Consider the following 20,571-nt stretch of genomic DNA (forward strand, 5'->3'; position numbering starts at 1 on the left):
GGTGGCGTTAGATTAATGCGAGCTGGACTGTTGTTACTCTGACTCCATAGCGACGGTTACATCCAGTGTCTGGTCCCCGTTCTCGTACATGGCATGCGGCGGTGCAGTGCCCGATGCCGGCTGGGTACTATTCCCAATCTTCCGCAGCAGCTGTCAGTGTCAAGTCGGATGGCACCCCGACTCGAGGCCAGTGGACATGAATCCGCCGGCCGGGACGGGATGTGGTCGACTGCCCAGCGCCCAGCATGCGGGTGCCACCTTGGGCAGTTGACAGGTCAGCTTTTCGTCTTGGCTTTCCTCTTTTCTCCTGCCGCTGGTGATGTCTGTATTCGTATGTATGTAGTTTTCTGGATATATAGTCCGAAACCACACGGGCGGGAGTCTGTTCATACACACGGATAGGCATCAGCACGCGGCTGGGAACTCACCGGCCTGCAGTTCGCTTGGAGACGAACTTATGTGGCGAGGCACCGGCGCCGTTACCGATAGGGGAGGGGTTCCACTAAATTTAATAACTGTTGGCTAGAGTCTTCTGGTGATCGGGGCGCCTGGCCAAAGAAGGGTATCGTGTGAGAAATTTTCCCAGCCGTGATATTTAGCAGCGACTCTCCGCTCTCCTAACGGGGGAGTCGCGGTTCTGACAGAGGCGGGTGATGCTTCGGGCTTCCTCAACGGTTGGTCATCACAGGCTATTGTTTCCCCGATATTCCCTCCGAGCCGAGGGGCTAAAACGAGAAGCTTTTCGTCCCATGGCGAGGGACGAGAGTGCAGACCGCAGAGGGACCAACCTAGTCAGGGTCTCGTTGAGCACAGACAGGACCCTTCAGTCTCGGATCGACTTGTCGGGGCAGGCAACTTAGTCAAGGCATTTACCACAGAAACCATTGGTGACTGTGAAGTGGCTCGCACTCGAGGTCCTGGACTGTGGACATTGGTGTGCGGTTGAAGAGCATCCGGCCAAGTAATTATTCCTGCAGTTGGCCAGGGACATATGATACTGAGGTAAGGTACCTAAGCATGCAAAAGGCCCTCCGCGTCTCCAGCGGTGCCTGATCTGATGGAGGCGGGGATTTCCGAACCTGACAGTGCAGTCAAAGAAAGACCGGACATGAAACCTCGTTAGGCAGTTGTTTCGTCTTCTCGGAATGGAAGCGTCAAATGCGCCCTGCTGCCCTGCCCTTAACGTCGTCCTCCCGTCCCGGTCGGTTTCTGCAACGGTGTGACGGGAGCGCAACACGTACCAGCTGCTTCTATTCAATCTTCCACGGGCCATCAGCGTTCACCCGTCAACCCAGGCTGTCCTTCTCTCTTCCCATTGAAACCGCGTGTCCGTCGGCAACGGTTGCTGCAGAAGAAAAAACATGGCTTCCTTGCTGCGCAGAAAGTGCTGGTCGAGTGCAAGGAAAACCCTTGGCAGGTTCAGTGCGCTGGGCACGGTCCAGTTCCTCAAGTTAGCGACCCTCAACACCCTTGATAGTCCCAAAGCTTGGATCCGCCGACATGCGCAAAAAAAATGTGTCCACGGTCTCGCTGACCAGTCATGGCCCTCCAATGCCAGTGCAACTCAACCGCCCATCCATCTGCATCTGGGCAGCCCATCCCATGCGCTCCAGCGTCCATCCTTCTCTGCCCGGGGGTGTGTCCCCCCACCATTATCAGCTGCTCGTCCTCTGCCGCCGGCCGCTGCTCGCCGTCCTTCTGCCAGCCTCTCTCCACCAAGAGAGGCAGCTTTTCTCTGCTGCCACCCTCCCCTTCTTGACTTCATCCATCGCCCGTTAACCAATCCGTCTGACGTCTCTGCTACCCAACAATCGAGAGAGATCACGCATCCTCACCAAATTCTTTGGCGCGAAGCACTTGCGCTTCTCGCATTTGACACGTAGGGCAGCCTCCAACTGTCCCCACGCAACTCGAACACGACCCCACGACCACCTGCGCTGTGCATTCCCCTTCTTCATGCGCAATCTACCGACAACCTCCGACCAACTGACTTTCCGAACTGCCTCTTCGACTATTGGTATTGATCAACTATCTCGACGATCTGAACCACTGAAAGTGAACCGGGCGGAAAAAGGCCTACGAAAAGATTTCGGCGCATTGGTATTTTTGGAATTTGTGCTTCGGAACCCGAATTAGCGGCTCGGAAAATCAGTGTCGCCATGATGGACGCCGCATCTTGGAACCAAGATCCGGCCTTGGCGTCATCCCACGATGAGGAGTTCCAGCAGTTTTTGAACATGGGAGGCATGGGCAACTTGGGCGACTCGATGACCTTCGACTTCAACGACTTCCAGTCCGGAAGTGGCTCCGGCATGATGCACCAGTCCGGCCGTGAACAGCTCGACACACAGATGGGAGGAACCGACGCCAATATGGTCATGAGCAACGCCAATGCCGCCATGCAGACGCAGCTCATCAACATGACCACTGCAGCTGCGCACCCTGCCATTCCCACGCAACTGATCCCTCCGCCGACTCCCACAGACGCCATCACCGAAATCGATGCTCAGATCCAGTATCTGCAGCAGCAGCGCGTCCAGCAGCAACATCGCCAGATTCATGAGCAGCATGTCTACTACACCAACCAGCATGCAGTTCCCCCAACCCCCCAAAGCCTTGAAATGCCTCCCGCTAGCAATCAATTTTATTCGGATCAAAGCCGAACCCCAATGTTCGACAACCGGTACCAACGGATGAAGGAGCAGCAAGATGTAAGGTGTTCTCGTTAACGATCCCGAAAGCGCATCGCTGACTATTTCAGATGGCCTTTACTCCTTTGGTGTCACCTGCCGTTACGCCGTTAGATCCCCATTTCCAGATGGAAGCCGGTGGCTTTACAATTCCTGGCGCATATTTCAGCCCTCTTACCTCTCCAGCCCTTCATGCGCAAAGTGACCAGGGACTTTTGTACGACCGCCGCTCGTCTCTGTCGGCGCACAACTCCCCCGCCGAGATGGACGTTGAGACATCAGCAAACGCGCAGCCTGCGGCGATGGATTTGGCCAAGAAAGTTCGCAAGAGCAACGCAAGAGTAAAGGCCAAGTCGAGTGTTCGCCAGTCTCCCATTACGAAGCCTCAGCGGAAGAAAGCTGGCCCGACACCAAAGATGGTGTCGCAAGCCCTCACTGAGATGCAGGAAGTGAACGAAGATGGGCTTGATCAGATGCTGCCTTCGACGGCCTTGCCTGCCCCTATGAGCAGCGAAGAGTCCGAAAACGCATCAGTGTCACCTGAGAACCTGTCCGACATGCCGCCACCACCACTTCCCCAGAAGGCGTCGAGCAAATCACCATTCATCCAGCCCCAACCTCAGCCCCAGCCGCACCCCGCGATTCCGGCTCACATCCAAGGAAAGCCCTCGCCCGCCACACCAGCTTCCCTCATGAAGCTTCCCTCATCCAGCGCGAACAACTCAGCAGCGTCAAATCCCCAAGACCTTGGGCCTTCGGATCATATCGAATCCTTCGAACTTCCCGAGTCCGTCAACTTCAACTCAAGACCCCAGCCTCCGCGAATTGATACGGCAACGCCGACTCAGTCGCCGTCAGATCCAGGCTCGGCTAGAGCTTCGTCGTTCCAGCCGCTGCCATCTCCCATCTTTGCGAAACCGACTGCCGCTGCTTCAGCGAGCGGAAGCCCGAACCTCGCACCGGGCTCCACGGGTCCCTCGGCACGCAGGACGCCCCAATTGTTGGCAAGGGGAAGCAAGGGTAGCGGGAAAAGGGGAAGTGTCAGCTCGGTTCACGTCTCTCCTGCTCTACGACCCAGGATATCACCTAGCATCAAGCCGCTTCTGCCTGGCACGCCCGGCGGGATGTCCGCAGAGGATACAGCCTCCCGCCTATTGGCTTCCAAGTCAAACTACCAGAACATTCTCGAAGGCAACACTGTTCCTGGCGTCACTTACCCGAGCGAGCTATCGACGAACCTCACATCCAAGCGCACGTCCCACAAGATTGCGGAACAGGGCCGAAGAAATCGCATCAACTCGGCACTGCAGGAGATCGCAACGCTTCTTCCCCAGCCGCTGAAGGAATCGGGCGAAAGCGACAACGCCGACAAGAAGGAGAAGGACAAGGCGGGAGGCGCACCGAACAGCAAGGCTAGCACTGTCGAGTTGGCGATTGAGTATATCAAACAGCTCAAGCAGGAGGTTGCCGAGGCCAACAAGAGGGCTGAAGAGCTCGAGAAAAAGCTGGAGCGCATGGAGCCGTCAGGAAGCACGGAAGCTGTTGAACAAAAAGAAAGCTCGACAGAGTAATGGGTGCGCATTAAGGGTGGCTTATGGAGCTTTCGGTAGCGGGATATCCCAACAGGCACGATATATACGAGGTAATCTAGGAGCATCGATGGCGGGTTATTTGGATTTGTATAATTGCTAGGTTTATGTGGCCATGTAAACGTTATATACCATGGCGAAAATAGGTGCGAAAGGATTGGCTCATGTTCCAGACCTTCTCGATCTGGGCATAGCACACGGTAGGATTGACACCTTGTGATCATGGACCATGTTCCAGGCGTCACAAAAGTCGTCGCACAAAATGTGGCTGTATATTGGGTATCACAAATGTAAAAAAGAATAATGATGCATCGTTCCTATTTCCCGTCGCACGTGGATGCGATTTGATTTTTGTCTCTCCCCTCCGAGACTGACGTACGAATCCCAAGACAACCCAGCTTTCCGTAAAACGCCGGCGTGACACACGCAATCATTGGCTGTCCCGGTTGTGTTCCAGAACGTCGACGTCGAGCTCCTCCATGACCTCCACCACGAGGTTGAGGCTCTCCATGAGGCCGTTGACGGAGACGCGGAGCATGCGGTTCGTGGTCGCTTCGTAGTTGACGCGGAGGATGGCAGATTCGGGAGAGTTCTCCTCGATGGAGAAGGTGCGTCTGACGAGCGGCGAGAGCTCCTTATCGACCGCGAGCGCTTTGTGGGCGACGGAAGCCAGGCGCGGGGTAGGGAACGGGACGTCGATAGTTCTGCGGAAATCTTGTCTTAGCTTTCTTTTTGTGATTTTCGTCGGCTTTTCTTTTTGTCGCAAATGACACAATGCGCGACACACCTTGCACGGGCTACAATGCGACAAGTGAGAGTCGGGAACTTACAATGAGCATGGGAATTCGGCGTCAATTGCGTTGTCCATGGTTGCGGTTTTTGCGGGAGTGGATTGGGTTAAGTGTGGGTAGGTACAGTGTAGGCGCAAATGTTTGGAGGGGTTCAGGAATGGGGAAAAAAAAGTTGGTGTTTGGCTGTCGGTCTTTACAAAGTCGTCATTGGAGCTGGCGGCGGCAGCGCAAAAAAAGGTGTCCCGCCCACCCGATGATACATAGCTCACCGCGGGACGGGATGGGATGGGTTGACCGGGACGGGACAGGACAAGACAGGATACACAAGGACGGACAAACTCCTTCTAGATGGCAGCGGACAACTCAGATCAGAAGAAGACAAGGTGCCCCGCCATTCCACGAGGGTGACACCAGACAGCGCATGCGCACAGGATCGCTGCGTCGACAAGTACTGCGCAAGACAAGAAGCCGTGCAAAGATACTTTGCGGGCAGCTTGCAAGGTGCGGCAGGTTGATGCGGACCTGGACGACATGGGGTTGCCTTGGCGCTGGGCTGGCTGCGGCAGCGCAAGACTCAATGCCGCCCCCCGATAAGCAAGGCTAGACTCAAGACGGCGGGAGGGATCACTGCGAAGGGCACTGAGGGGCAGTGGACATCGATGGATTTGTTTTGATGGGTGTTCGGACTCCTTCGTGGGCGACAGTCAGTGGTCAAACAGCCGTCAAAGAGCTTGTTCGGGTTTAGAGACATGAGCTGGAGGCGGGTGCGGTTGCCTGAGGCGCTGAACCACGTCGAACGATTCGTCAGGAGGCGCGGGTGGTCTGTGCCTCCCCTTGCTGGTTGTCTCGACAACGGCTGGCAGCCCGGCAGCCAGCAACCAAGCTTCTCCGTAACAACAGTCGACCCTTGCTGTTTTGGGCCGGCCCCATATTGACCGCTTCGGCCAAAATAACAGCAAACCATACAAAAACACCTGCATCGGTCGCTCCTAACCTTTGGAATACCTTCCTTTTCACCATCTCGTACTCTCGCCAAAATCTCTTCAATTCTTGCGCTGCCGCAGGAAAGCGCCGCTTTAATCGCCTCTGGGTTGGATTGATTGCACTCTGCCTTCGCTTCATCAGAAATACCTCCCTGGCTTCGCCGCCGACTACAGATCTTGTTGTTGTTGTTATTGTTTCAGACCCGACGATTCCAACATTCCTCACCCGCAGACCAACACACTTCGCTCGCACCCGCACCTCCGTCGCTGTCTTCCCTGGATCGCGCATTACTTTGCATACAAAGAGTAGCCTCGCCTCTGGATAATTTCGGCACCTGCCTTATCCTTTCCGAACCAGGCCCGCTTGCACCTGCATCCCAAAGAAGGTCCCGTCGCAAGAGCAATTGCCTCATCCAAACATCATCAGAGGAAACAGAGTGTCACGAGACCAATGGCCCCTTCTTCTAAGAGCCCAAACATGGGCCAGGTCATCGAGTACATCCCAGGTAAGCTTCCCTGCCCGTCTTCGGACCTCAACCGTCCATTCGCATCGTCGCCATCATGTCGCATCATTACCCTGCGCGGAGTCGGCACTCAAGATCGTCGCACAGTGACCTGAGCGCAACACCTTCCAGCATGAGCGCGGCATCGCAACAGATCCATCCCTACTTTTATTGCGCATACTTCCCTATCTCCTTTCTGACTGTCCTCTCAGACCGGCTTTACCTGGCTGCGTACATCCACCCTCCCACGGCCGAGACCATCTTCCCCTACGGCGAGCCCGTCCAGACTTCCCCCAGGAAACGATCGCAAAGAGCCGCTGAAGGGCCTACTCCCGTCCAGTCCGCCGCCGTCCGCCCTACGCCTTACTACTTCTCCGTCGACGACACCCTCCTCTACAACGCTTTCCACCACGACTTCGGCCCGCTGCACATCGGTCACCTGTACCGCTTCGCCCTGCAGTTTCACGATGTGCTCGGTGCCAAGGAGAACAAGGATCGCCCCATCGTCTTCTGGAGCAGAGCTGATCCCAGAAGTGAGTACCAGTCTCAGGGCGCGATGAAAACCGGTCACTAACAGTCGTAAAGGTCGCGCAAACGCCGCTTGTATGCTCGCTTGCTATATGGTTCTCATCCAAAACTGGCCCCCTCACTTGGCTCTCGCCCCCATCGCCCAGGTCGACCCCCCTCTGATGCCCTTCCGTGACGCTGGATACAGTCAGGCCGACTACGGCATCACCGTTCAGGACGTCGTCTACGGCGTGTGGAAGGCCAAGGAGGAGGGCTGCTGCGCCCTGGACAACTTCGATCTTGACGAGTACGAGAAGTTCGAGAGAGTTGAGCACGGAGACTTCAACTGGATCACACCACACTTCCTGGCTTTTGCGTCGCCCCAGCACACCCCCGTCGCCAAGGTTATTGAGGGCACTGAGGAGTGGGATGCGCTCCCCAAGAGCATTGGACAGGTCGACGCCAACAAGGCGCTGCCCCAGCCCTTCAAGAACGTCCTGAAGCACTTCACTGAGCGCAACATTGGCCTTGTTGTCCGCCTCAACTCTCCCCTCTACTCTCCCTCATTCTTCGAGTCCATGGGTATCTCCCACCTGGACATGATCTTCGACGACGGCACCTGCCCGCCTCTCACAACCGTCCGCAAGTTCATCAGGTTAGCGCACGAGACCATCACCGTCAAGAAGAAGGGCATCGCCGTCCACTGCAAGGCCGGTCTGGGCAGGACAGGTTGCCTCATTGGCGCCTACCTCATCTACCGCCACGGCTTCACCGCCAACGAGATCATCGCCTTCATGCGTTTCATGCGCCCCGGCATGGTCGTCGGTCCCCAACAGCACTGGCTGCACATCAACCAGGGTATCTTCCGCGAGTGGTGGATTGAGGAGCGCATCGAGCGCAAGCTCCGCAAGGAGATGGCCGCCAACGCTGCTGTCCCCAGCACCCCCATCCGCGCCATGCAAAAGACTTCCCTTCGCAACGGCCAGGCCTCCACACCTCCCCACCGCAGCACATCAAACAGGACGCCTTTGAGCGAAGTCGACCACGACCGCAATAACATCGGGGCTCAGGAAGACTACCTCCCGGCGCCAACACCAGGACAGCCAAGAAAGACCAACCGCGCAGGTGCAGACCGTCATCATCCCTACCAAAGAGCCCCTTCATACCACGCAACTGTCGATGAGGAGGGCGCCATCCACCAGGAGACGGAAGTGATTTCCGTTCATAAGCAGTCTCGCGGCCCCAACGAGTCTGACGAAGAATGGGACATTAGGATGCGCACACACAGGAAGACCTCGCAGTCGCCTACTCGCAGTGAAAAGCGATCAGTTAGCCACTCCGCCGCCACTGTGTACCAGACATACATCGACAACGATGCCAGCAACGATGCGGAGAACATCGGGACACAACGCGTCAAGAACCTTGGAGACCGCGTTAGCAGCGCATCAGGTGTCCTCACCAAAGTTCGTGGCAGCAAGCGTTCGGGCGATTCACCATTGAGGACCAAGGAAGGAGTACGAAAGACGAGTGGTCGGGTCGGCAGCGTGGGCAGCTCAGCCATGTCCGCGACGGCCGCCTCGACCGCGCGCAAAGTCTCTGGCGCGTAGGAGCGCCAGAGACGTCTCGTTCGTCCAGGACTAAGAGTCACTTCCGAGGACCACTAGGTGCTTGCCGATAGCTTACTAACCACTTATGATGATGATGATCACGACCGGTCCATGTCGATCTGCATGAATTGGCGTTGGGTTCTGGCAACCTTGGAGATTGCGGCAAAGGGGAACTGGTGTTCAATGGGAGGAAAGCCAGCGTTGGCTGGTATGATGTCTACGACATTGCGAAATGATGATGACGATGATGGTCACTTCGGCGTATCTGACGAGGGCTTTTGCATCTTCTCTCTCTACCTGCCCAGGCATTCAATGCATATATACCAGGGCTGGCACGGCAGCCAGCCGGTTCAAACTGCTTGGAGGGTTTCTCACAAACGGCGTTCATGGGGCATAAGGGTGTTGAGTATTGTAATTGTATTTGTTGTTTGTTTGCTGTTTTCACCATTATTTTTTGGTCGTTCCGTGCGCATGGGATAGAGGCAGAAAGGAGAGATCGGGATGGTGGGCAGTGGCAGTGGGCATGCCTCCTCCCGGAGAGATGTTGTGAGCATCATCGTCAGAATATGATGGATACGCTTTGCCCGCTTGATTTTCCGCAGCAATACAAAAAGTACGCACACTTGATCGGTCTTGAACATGGTGATGTTTGATTGGCTTGCTTCGTCATGTGTAAGTACCCTCCACCCTCCTTGCTCAGCTTGCATAAGAGACAGATCCTCCGTAAACCATCGATCAGGCAGATAATGATCGTGAAAGCTGGTCCGGGGCTGGTGCGGTAGCCTTCAGGGGTCTCTATATAAGTATGACCATGCTGAGGTCACTTTTGCCTCAACGGACAGGCCAGATCGTCACAGTTCTCGGTTTTCTCAATGAGAGCCAGTTCAAAATATGGCGTTCCTCTTGTACAGAGGTGTGGGAATATGGCATGTATGCTTGTTGAGAGTGTTCACAGCTCCAGGGAGTCTGATTGTAACTTGGAAGCAATCAGCTGGATACCCTGTGGAAGGAAGTGAGGAGGGACGAGGTCGGTGGAGAGAGATGTGATGGGAGAATGATGGCTGGAGAATGATGGCGACAAAGCCTGTCATCCACAGAACGCATCTGGGAGACCTTGATATCCGCGAAGTCCAGAAAGATAGCTTTCAAGCCATTAGGGAGCTGAATATCATTTGCATGATGGGTCAATTTATATACCCTCGTCAGACGCAAGCCAAGTGTCGAAATCGTTCCCAGTGGATGGTCTTTCTGTGGAGAGGCAAGTTTGGGAGGTGTATATATTTGCCGTCGCTTTGGTAAGAACTCCCGTCATGCAAATTTCCCAGGGACATGGACATGTTTCTGGATAAAAGGCTTCCCGGGCGTTCCGCATGAAATGTGAGTCCATGGCTGGTTCTTCAGTCTATGCACTGGACTCGAACGTCGTGTGATAAATTTGTGGAATGAGAGGCCGAATGATATGGGAGCGGCCGAGATGAGGGACGGCAAGTAGCCGGGGCTTGAACTATTGTCCTGCTGTTTTGTCGATGATGGGAAGCGATGTATTCTTGGGAGCGACAAACCCCCCGCAGGCGAAGGTTTTATGACACAATCTGAACTCCGTGACTGAGAGGGCCTAGATTGCTTGCTTGCTTCATCTTTCCATCTCAGTCGAACAAATTCCTATTTATCTGAACCCGAGTAAGGGGTTTGGGACCTAGCCGTTGACCCGTGGGTGTGGCAGAGACTCGTTGACCATCTGCGGTGTCAGTATGTATTGCAGGCTAACGGCAGTTCATACTGTACTTCCCGAGCAATAGGACTCGGTCTTGGAATTCCTTAGAATGAAAGACTGAGCGAATACTGACTGAAGCCAGCTCCTCGCAGGCGCGATACTTCCACAGGTCGTCTCACTTTGCTGTCTCTGCCCCCCTGTTTCAAGGTACGGGATACCTCCGTCGTCATCCTGGACGTCTCTTCCTCGATTATCCATGGATATACTGGTCTCTGAAGTTTATCTTCACTATACTTCTACGCAACAACGCATATTCTTGTTTTCCTTGTGATATCGTACTATCCCGGTCCATTTGCAGATTCCAAAAACTCCCATTAGAAGCAGGCATTTGCCGGGAACTGAAATCGTCCTCGGGGAGGACTACTTATGAAGACTCTACGTTGTCATTGGGAGTCTTTGGTTTAGGAGGCTGCATATGAGGAACGGGTGCGGGGTTCTGGAACTGATTGCACCAAGAATGGTGGTAGACATGACTGTGTTCTCCATCTTAGATTCCGAAACCACAGCCTTGGACTAGAAGCATCTTCGTCTTGGCTGCTTCCTACAGTGAACTGTTATCTGTGTTTCGTGTATTCGCGGTGAATCATTGGGCAACGACACCTCCAGTCTGTTTCCTCCGCGCCGGTCTTGCAACACGTAGATGACCTCAACCATGCTCAGTGTCTGGGTTCACGAACCAAACTCGACATCCTAGGTAAATTGAACGGTATCGATCGCCGTAATTGCCCCCAAAAGCCATATCCGTGGCCTCGTATTCTCTAATAAAGATTGCTCGGCCATGCGCCAGCCAAGATATGGCATGTATGCGTTGCTTAGTTTTCCGTCAAGATCACTTCCTTCTAAATTGCAGGTGTTATCTACCTAAGCATGCAGCAACTTCTCTGAGCTATATTTATGAGCTTTCAGGATCGATATGGGAAGCTCCCCTTGATGACGGACAATGTGAAATAGGCGAGGTAAGTGGAAGAGAGCTTTGTTGGCGTCGTCGACTGGCTAGTAGTAACGCGAGTGATCATACGTCCGCATGTCAACGCTGTGTGTGTACTAGTCTTGCTTCAGAGAGAGGGCAAATACTACGATCGATAAACAAAAGACGACAGAAGTACCGAGCGTGGGATGACCTGTCCATCCAATGCTTTCGTTGACCAACACATGTCGGAGTTCATAGACACAGTATTTTATGATGTGATCTTGACTTCTGCGGTATTGCTGCACACGACATTGTCTTTGGCTTCTGTCTCATCAGAAGTCAATCCTGCATAGCCTATTGATGAGACGCGAATAGCTTGGGCACGGTGTAAACCACCTCCAACGCTTTGCACAGGCAACAATGTGATTCAGGTGTTCCCAGGGTCACGTAGAGTGCTGATAGGTACTCCGATGCAGACTCTTTGCTTCCATAGTTCTAGAGACAAAAAAAATGAGTTGCCTCTGCGTCCTTTGCTTGGTGACGGAAGACGACCTAGTTAAGGGAAGTATACCTCAACTGGTGGCATAAGGAGACCTCGCCCGCCCTCGCCCCTTGGCCATTTGAGCCTTTGATCATCGTCCTGGATGCAGTAGCTTATGCAGGACTCGTATTTTTATGTACCACAAGCCTGCCAGCTGGCTCTCAACACTGATGGGGGCTATAAAAGATCCCTTCCTCAGCCAGAGCTGCTCCTCTTTCCAACACAGCAATTTTGCGATAATACTTCCGCTTTTCATCTACAAGCAACAACAGCCCCCGATATCCGTAACGTGTGCCAATGAGACCGTTGTGTCAAATTCCGTACGTATTGGCTTGTTTCTTGCGCCGCTTCTGCTTTTGACTGAGGTCCAGATATTCCCATGCATACACAGGAGGCGACAGAGACACAGGCCTGGATCGACATTACCACGCCTTCGTTGTTGTATTAATGCTGGATTTCAGAGACTTCGCCTTATACAAAGTGGACAGCTAAATCTGTAACATAATCGGGGTGATATTGACGTGTATCTCTATATCGATTTGATACAGTGTTGCAGGTCTTATATTTGTGAGGGTCGTTATCATCAATCACGTCGGTGACGGACAAAACTGCTTCATTAGCCGGTTGCAGTCTGGACCCTGTCTGTTTCTCAAACTCCCTCACAACTTGGAACTAAACGACGTCAAGATCATCTTGAGCCGAAAGTTTGATGTCGCTCACCATGAGAACGAGTCTTTCGGCGTGCCTCTGTACCTATTGCGAGGATGGGTTTTGCAAAGAGAGGCGAGTGTGAGAAACGATCAAAGAATTGGTTCATTACCTCAAGGTAGCTCCAAGGGACGGGCTCCCGCGAGGCAACAGCTGCAGCAAGTCTGTCTTCTTGGCACTCGTCATCGCTAAACTGCGTACTGCAGCCAACATGCATCGTGGCCAGGTTGTATTGGTTGTGAATGCGGGCTGCGGGATTTGCTGTAGCTGCGTTGCATATCTCCACGCGCACAACACCCCAGTCGGCTCAGCCTGATCTTAGTTGATAACGTCTGCCCTGCTTGGTGTCTGTATTCACAGCCTCAGACACTTTCCAACCCTTCATATCTGTTATTACTAACAATCTGGTGTCGGGAGGCAAAGTAAACGTGCCACATCAAATCTAGTCAAGAGGACCGACTTCAGGTTTAAAGACGCTGACATCCTGGTGGTTTCCGTGACGAGGATAGAAAAATAGTGCAGATTGGGTGAGCTACGAACAAAACATTGATCTTCTGGAGACTCAAGACACAGAATCTTTGTACCAATCCCACCCTCAGGCGTCGCGAAAATTTTGATTTTTGGTCATCGGCCCCATCCAGCGTCACAAAAAGTGCTCATGTCTGTCATTTCCAACCATAAATTTCGCATTCTTCATGAACAAGAGAACTCTTCAAGCCTTTACGTAAGTACTCTGATTCGTACTGACTGGCCACTCAGTGCAGCAGCTATGGGGAGTCCAAGTCAGGAAGCAAGCCTTTGTTCCAACCTGTCTCGTTCTTTTTACTCATCCAGATCTTACTTCGTATTATTTGAGTAGGGGGTTCGATTCCACATTGTTGAACAGCACATGTGCATTTTCAAAAGCTGCCTCCTTCTTCTGCGGCGCAGACGAGTCCAGAATAGAATGTTGGATGGCAGTTAATATATGTTCCATGCACTTGGCGCAGCGATGCGCCTCGTCTGCCTACGCGATCCTCCAATAGAAATGGCTGTAGGAGCCAACACCTTGTCAATGTTGGGGGCGTCCTACCCACCACACCCTCCGGGCCTATGAAATCGAAAGGGTAGAATGTATTCTTAAAATTATTATGGAGGACATATCATCTGGGGCTGGCATGAGGCAAGAGCCTATCATCCTCGGCGGAGTTATCTGACATGCGCATGATCTTATTGTGCATTTCCTTATGGTCTAAGAGACACGACAATAAAATGAATTTGGCCAGCGACTTTCCATAGCCGACTCAGATATATATAGAAGAGCTTCTTCTTCAAAGCCTGTTTCATGTAATCGTGTTTCTTGTGATAATGTCACCCATATCCATCAGCATCTGATTCACAACATCCACAGAGCTCTGAACGAGCAGCCCGGCTGACAACCCCTGCCCCGTTTCCCAAAAAGAGTATACGATAATCATGAATCAATATCAAGCAATCGGAGAAAACGAAACGATAGATCAGTTGAAGCATGACGATATACCAAAGACGAAAGCGTCAGAGCAGTCACGCCCGGCGCACGAAAGGACACGACCGCTGATTATAACAAATTGTTATCAAGCGGTCGAAGAAAATGAACCAGATACTCACGCAGAGGACGACGATTTCCGGAAGACGGAAGTGTCAGCTCAGTCACGTCCAGGGTCCGAAGGCAAAGAATTTCTGGACCGCCAGAGCACGCAGCCATCGAGACCCCATACCCCTCGCAACTCATGGAGTGTGATCGGGATAATGGGCACTCTGATACTATCTTTGGGTACAATATCCATTCTCGCATCTGTTTCCTTTCTCGTATGCCTTTGGCAAGGCGCGATGGCAGCAGAGACCAGCGAGACTAACCGTGGCCGGCTGTGGAATTTGATCGTGTTCTCCGACTGGACTTCGAGAGCTATCACTGTCTCCTCTGCTATTGTTCGAGTGATGCTATCACTTCAGATGGGTGTGTTTACAGCCATGACAGCCTCGCTCATGTTAGAAAGGACCGGGGTTCCTTTAACATCTGCACCTTTAGTCTCTTTGCTAAGAGCAATATCTGCGTCACCTTACAACCTCGTCACCTTTACCAGCTTCGATCTTCCCTGGCGAACAAGTGGGATCTATTCTGCCGCTGTTGGAGTCTCAGTACTTTTGACAGCTGTTTCACAATTTACGTCAACCATCCTCCTTTCCGATCTCGGAAACGTTAATATTACCTCTCCTCGGCAATCCGTCAGCATGAATTATCTCAACAAGGACAACGGGGGAGTCAAAGGTACTTGGGATGGCTCGAAGGTCTGGCACTCAGCTCCTGGAACATACTTCAGGTTTGCTGAACACCCAAGAATATCTACTCCAGCCCAGGAAGCAGACGACTTTGAAGATACAGGGAGACTATTGCGTGCTTTTCTCCCCTTTGTGAATGAAGAGAGTCGCATGAGATTGCGAAATTATGACGGTCCGGCCACTGTCGTAGATTCTAGGGTCGTCTGTCATAAACCTTTACTCAGCAACGTCACCTTTTCCTATTCCAGCAAGTCTTTCGATGATAACGACTACCTCAGCGACGTTTTCATCCGCGGTAATCTGACTTTCGATGTCGATGGCAACGATCAAAGCTCTCCATTGGAATATTTTGATGGCGGACCATGGAGTTTCAACTGTGTCGCTCCCACTAAACACAACACCACCGCTCTCAACTGGCAAGCATCCATTTGTTCCGTAAATGGGGGAGCTCTAGCTCTAGGAGGTATCATGTCTACTCCGAGACTGATCCCTGGCGTCATCTTACAATTGACGAACCTTTTCTTGGTGTTCAACAGCACTGGAGTCGGAGATGACTGGCGGAAGAGCGTACAGGAGCATGGCGCAGAGAACCCAAACACACACTTGTGGGATTCTACTGTCGATCAACTAGGGCTGGACTCATCCTCAGAGGGAGTATGGACACATTTTGATTCAGCAGACGACACCATTGGAATGGCTACCAGCGCATGTTTCTCCAATTTCGGAGCCTCCGTCGAAGACGTTAAAATGTCCAGCACGACCAACGGAATACCACGCAGCGTAGCTTGGGATCGCCGCGCCAGCCAATACAACACCGACGGTGTTAGGATTCAATATCACAGCGTCGATGACAAAACCATGTCTCATGAAGAGCGCGGCATTCTTCGTCTTGAATGGAAGGACGCATGGGATCTCAATCCAGTTACAAGGAATGGCTCGGGCGACTCTTTGGCAGTAACAGGGTTCTTTTCTGTTGCCAGTGACCTGCCCTTCGTCGTCCGCGGGCCGCTTAACATCACTGATGAATTAAACCCTTGCGGAACATTGCAAGTAGGGGGTTATTCCACTCGCGCTGTGCACTACGCTCATGCATCCCTGTTCCAAAATGTCATTCGAGAAACTGGAAGCCTTCCGGAAGCATTGCAGGAATTGTTCACCATCCTCGAGCAGATGAAATACTACGAGGAGCTGCCGTACTACAACATGGGATCCACGGCGACTTTCGTCTTAGCCGAGGAGAAACTCATTCCTGTCCGGTGGCTCGGCTTCGGTATTGTAATTAGCATCATCGGTATCCATTTCGGTTTGCTAATCACTACAATGATACTGTTTCTGAGGCTCACAAGATCCAGTTACCTTGGTAATATCTGGATGTCTCTGAGTCAAGTCTTCTCTCCAGAGACCGCCGATATCATCCAAAAAGGTACTGAGACTAAGGACGACGAGGTTGAGGGCATCGTGTCTAAGGTCACGACAGGTTCTGAGGTGGGCACGCTACTAAGAAGGAAGGTCCGGGTGAAGGCGAACGAAACAAATGGGAGAAAGGAGCTTATGTCGGTGTGATTGGCGTTATACAGTCTAATTAAAGCAGGCGTAGAGAAGAGGGTATCAAGATTCCTTGTGTTCCAGTCAACTTTCGATAGGGTGGGATTTGGTCTGACTTCATTTTGCTTCTTGATTCGGAGGCTCTTCAAGCTGGTCGGCGGACTTTGAAGACGGACTTACTTCTTTCATCGTAACCGCCCGGGGGTGAAGAAAGGAGCCCATTCGAAAGTTCGCAATGGATATAAACTGTTGATTGTCTTTTCTCAGTCTGCTGAACAAGCAATTAACTTGTCGCGATGTCGGTGTTTGAACACTCTCGGGCGAGGCTTTGAAAACTTCATGTCTAGAAACGTCTATGCTGGCCTACACGAGAGGGCTTTCGAAACCGCTACTGTCACAACTGCTCGTGGCCTGCAGTCTCCTTCCTCCATCATCATCTCTATTCTTGTTATATTATACGTTTCTGAATACATTATGATCAGCACTCATCTTATCGTGCTTGCTTGACGTAGTCGGACAGCACTCATATTATATCAAATCAAGACGATGCTGCTCTGACATACTCACAGCGACCAAACAACAATGAAAGCAACACTCATTGTCTTGTTACCTCCAGAAACTATTACAACCATCCTCCTTTTATATTCTCACACAACTTGCTCGTACAGCCTCGCAATATCTCGGCTGACAGTCCACGTCAGAACGCAAAGCTAGTTGCGCGGACCATAGCACAAGCAGACCCGTCAGAGTTATATAAATAACCAAGAGTAATCACACAATCTGGCCACAAACCAGAAATACACCTCGTCACTGTTCGAGCTTGAAATAACAGCGTCTAGCAGACATGTGGCCCAGGACTAGGGTTCACAAGACAAGTCTGCCGATGATCGTGGAAGACTCTCTGTCCATGTCATATTCTTCAAGTATACACATTCACAAACTACGAGAAACGACCAAAAACAGAACAACCACGATAGTACGGCAACTAACGGGACGACAACATGCCCGGACCTTACCAGCTGCATTTCCAATGAACACAAGACCTCTTCCTAGGCAGGCAACTAGTCGGATCTTGTGCCATAGTCGTCCCCCTTGTTAGATTGCTTGGACTTCAAACGGAACTTCACATGGTCGAGGTATTTAAAGCAGCAATTTCACACTCGGGACCGACTAAATCATCCGACTCAGACAGCGAGAAGTAGGCGGGCTGAGCTAGATACGTTCATCTCAAGACCCGAGCCCATAAGGGGGGCTATAAAGTCTCGGTGCCAACGTCATTTGTTTTGCTAGATCCTAGGAATCGTGGCCATCTTCTTGACTTTTCTCGCATCTTGCGTTGGCACCAGCTTCCGGAGATCATGAATGAAGGCGTGTCCACTGCTTCACTGGCCTACGAGTTCAGTCTCTCTATCAGGCTACCCTCCCGTCTGCTCTTAATGTGAATACACCCAGGACAGCGATGGGGAGAGACGGACTCAAAGTTATGTACCCGTGACGACGTACCTTAAGTCATTATCATCTTTGTAGTCAAAACCGCTGCGATATACCACCTCGCAGGATACATTTAATTGCTACCGTATATGGTGGATGGAAGAACGCCCGATTGCAGAGCTTTCAACCATAACCCCCTCAACCCTCCTTAAGTACTCCCTCAAAGCGACAACCTGTAACGAACTCTGGGCATGAATCAAGGACCTCTTAAGTTGATTCAACTCAAACACTATGGTATGATCCCGACTGTCAACCCCAGGCAACTCAACCAAGCAACCAACCCAAGACCTATCGACACCCGCCTCATAACCATCCTCCACCACGTCCACAAGCACATGCGACCACACCCACTGGAGAACTCGGGATCCCGTCCGCTCTCCCATCGATAAACCAGTGAGGGCCAGAGTAGTAGTTGGGTCGGAGACGACCAGCGAATGCCTGGTGTTGCATGTCTTTTTTTGGTTATTTGTGGTGCCCCCTCTTTTGCTCGTCGCCGACCTGCGAGAGCACGTCTTGTTAGTTACCTAGCAAGTTGCCACTTGACGAACTCTCTGAGAAGAACCTGGAAGACCAGTGTCACAATAGAGCGTGACTGGATGCATATAGTGCTCGTGAGGATGTGTCGGTGCAAGGACGTAAACATCAGCTTGATCCCGAGGGCACCTCCAACTTCACGTGTCGTCGTGGGCTATGATCGACAACCGCGGCGTCCGAGGTACACTTACCCAATAGACGTCGAAGTGATCATCGAAAGACTCAGACACGTATTCCTCACACCCTCTCCCGTTGCCTCGTCGAGATGGTTGGATGCCATCCCTCCTCGAACCCTTCGAGCCCTGCATGCAAACCTTCGAAGCTGTCAACCCCAAAGTACCAAACAACCACAGAGATCAATGGACACTTATCCAAGAAAGTCATCGAGCATCCTCCGATATTGAGATCACCGCACATGCTTGCCGTCGCAATCCGAGAAACTTTCTGCCCAGACCAATGTATCCCAAAAGCGTCAATCTCAAAGAAGCCCTCTCCAACCACTTGGGTCGCCCCTGTTCAGCCCCGAAATCACGAATCGACATTTCCCGAAGGCCAAGGACGACAAGACCGTCCACGCGATCATCGATCCCCCACTCGATAAGGAACATTCCATCCAAATTCCCCATAGCCCGGGAACGAACAAAGGGGGCCTTGTCCGACCATGACTCGGGTCATTATCAGATGGCGATCTTCAGGCGCCACTTTCGCCCAGTCTGCAAATATCGGTCGCCGAACGAGCAGCAAACCGCGACTTCCGGTAGAGACATCGGAGACAAGTCCGTCGCACAAAAACGAACTCCACGACCTGAGAGACACCGCAGCAGCAAGCCTCACCGCCAAAGTGCGCAAAATAAGTGAAACCCCAGCCTCGTAGCTTCGCAAGCTTCGCGCTTTGCAGATCAAATACCGGAGCGCATCTCCGCTGCGCGCATTTGGCGGCAGAACGGTACTGCGGCGCGCGCAAACAGCAAAAGAAAAAATATCCCAACGGCCCCAGAAAAGCGTCGCGGCCGACGTCGCATCGGAGCACCAACAGAGAAAGACGTCAAATCCTCGCAATCCCGAAGTTTCAAACGATTGTGTCGAAAAGAGAACAGCCTGAGCCCACGTCGCGAAGATCATTACTCGACGCGTGCCCCCCGAGCTTTCTTTCCAGAGCCACGCGATGCAACGCTGCAGTCCGGCCTAAACCAAAGTCAGCCGTGTCTCAATTCTTTTCGAACGACTAGACCCTTTGACAGGTGCCATCGAGGGTGGATAAAGGAAGCTCCCCAACGGCAAACACGACAAGCGAGAAAAAGGGAACAGAGGAAAAAACCTCCGTTGGGCATGGCCGCAAAAGACGGGACACAACCCTCATCGTCGGATCGTCGGGTCCGCCAACTGAAGCGCTGCTATTTTGCCCTCTTTTGCTGCCCGCCTAGCGGAGTCGCTTCGGGCTCCCGTCGATCAACGAGATGGATAATTCCATCCGACGAAACCTCAGCGTCACATCAAGGAATCTTCCGGGGGGTGTCAAAATGGCAATCCCTTGTCCAGCCCGACCGACTCTCTTCATCTTTCCATATTGCTGGGAAGACTTGTCTCTGCAGCAGCGGCGAGTTTATGTCGAATTGTCAATAGTGCCAAACGCTAGCCCGCATCCTCGTTGGAATCAACGAGGCACGGTTCAGTTTGGCGAAATGAGATTGCCAGATCCCCTTGGGCGAACTCTGTCAGAATTGCAAAGACCGGGGTTTCGTTCACCAACAAGGCAACCAGCTCACATGTCCATGTTCGACTGTCGTCTTGCCCTGCGTCCTGTTTCCAGTCTTTAGAATTGTGCCGTCGTTGTCGAACGCCACCCTCGGCCTGTGCCTCCTGCAGACTATGCTTGGCCTGCATCCAACGTCCAACTGCATATACACGAGACGATTGCGCGCGAGTTGGAACGAGAAGCGACACACCTTGGCCGGTCAGCTTCCCCCCCTTCGAGCAGTCTGCAGAATTGGGGCAATTGCACGCAAATGAGGTTTCCCGAGTCCCGTCGGCTCTAGAGAATCCTCTTTGCCCTTTACTCCGCATCGTGGCTTGCAGTGATTCTTCCTGGATACGGTATTT

At 52.5% G+C, this 20,571-nt stretch overlaps 4 protein-coding genes across 4 annotated transcripts; 3 read left to right on the forward strand and 1 right to left on the reverse strand.

Annotated features, from left to right (window-relative positions):
• Positions 1–2,159: 2,159 nt before the first annotated feature.
• nuc-1 (Phosphorus acquisition-controlling protein) lies at positions 2,160–4,261 on the forward strand (the record flags this gene model as incomplete). The annotated part of the gene is made up of 2 exons (XM_036632863.1): positions 2,160–2,711; positions 2,762–4,261. 2 exons carry the CDS (start codon positions 2,160–2,162, stop codon positions 4,259–4,261), a joined length of 2,052 nt encoding a protein of 683 aa, XP_036502496.1.
• Positions 4,262–4,709: 448 nt separating this feature from the next.
• CGCS363_v001015 (EKC/KEOPS complex subunit) lies at positions 4,710–5,147 on the reverse strand (the record flags this gene model as incomplete). Its single annotated transcript, XM_036632864.1, has 2 exons — positions 4,710–4,983; positions 5,110–5,147. The coding sequence occupies 2 exons, from the start codon at positions 5,145–5,147 to the stop codon at positions 4,710–4,712; spliced, it is 312 nt and encodes a 103-aa protein (XP_036502497.1).
• A 1,384-nt stretch (positions 5,148–6,531) lies between these two features.
• cdcA (Tyrosine-protein phosphatase cdcA) lies at positions 6,532–8,670 on the forward strand (the record flags this gene model as incomplete). The annotated part of the gene is made up of 3 exons (XM_036632865.1): positions 6,532–6,559; positions 6,769–7,089; positions 7,142–8,670. The coding sequence occupies 3 exons, from the start codon at positions 6,532–6,534 to the stop codon at positions 8,668–8,670; spliced, it is 1,878 nt and encodes a 625-aa protein (XP_036502494.1).
• Positions 8,671–14,370: 5,700 nt separating this feature from the next.
• On the forward strand, positions 14,371–16,464 carry CGCS363_v001017 (uncharacterized protein; the record flags this gene model as incomplete). Its single annotated transcript, XM_036632866.1, has 1 exon — positions 14,371–16,464. One exon carries the CDS (start codon positions 14,371–14,373, stop codon positions 16,462–16,464), a length of 2,094 nt encoding a protein of 697 aa, XP_036502495.1.
• Positions 16,465–20,571: the final 4,107 nt, after the last annotated feature.

This window comes from Colletotrichum siamense, assembly GCF_013390195.1.
Source record: "Colletotrichum siamense strain Cg363 chromosome Unknown KSG_Cg363_contig01, whole genome shotgun sequence".
NCBI lineage: Eukaryota > Fungi > Ascomycota > Sordariomycetes > Glomerellales > Glomerellaceae > Colletotrichum > Colletotrichum siamense.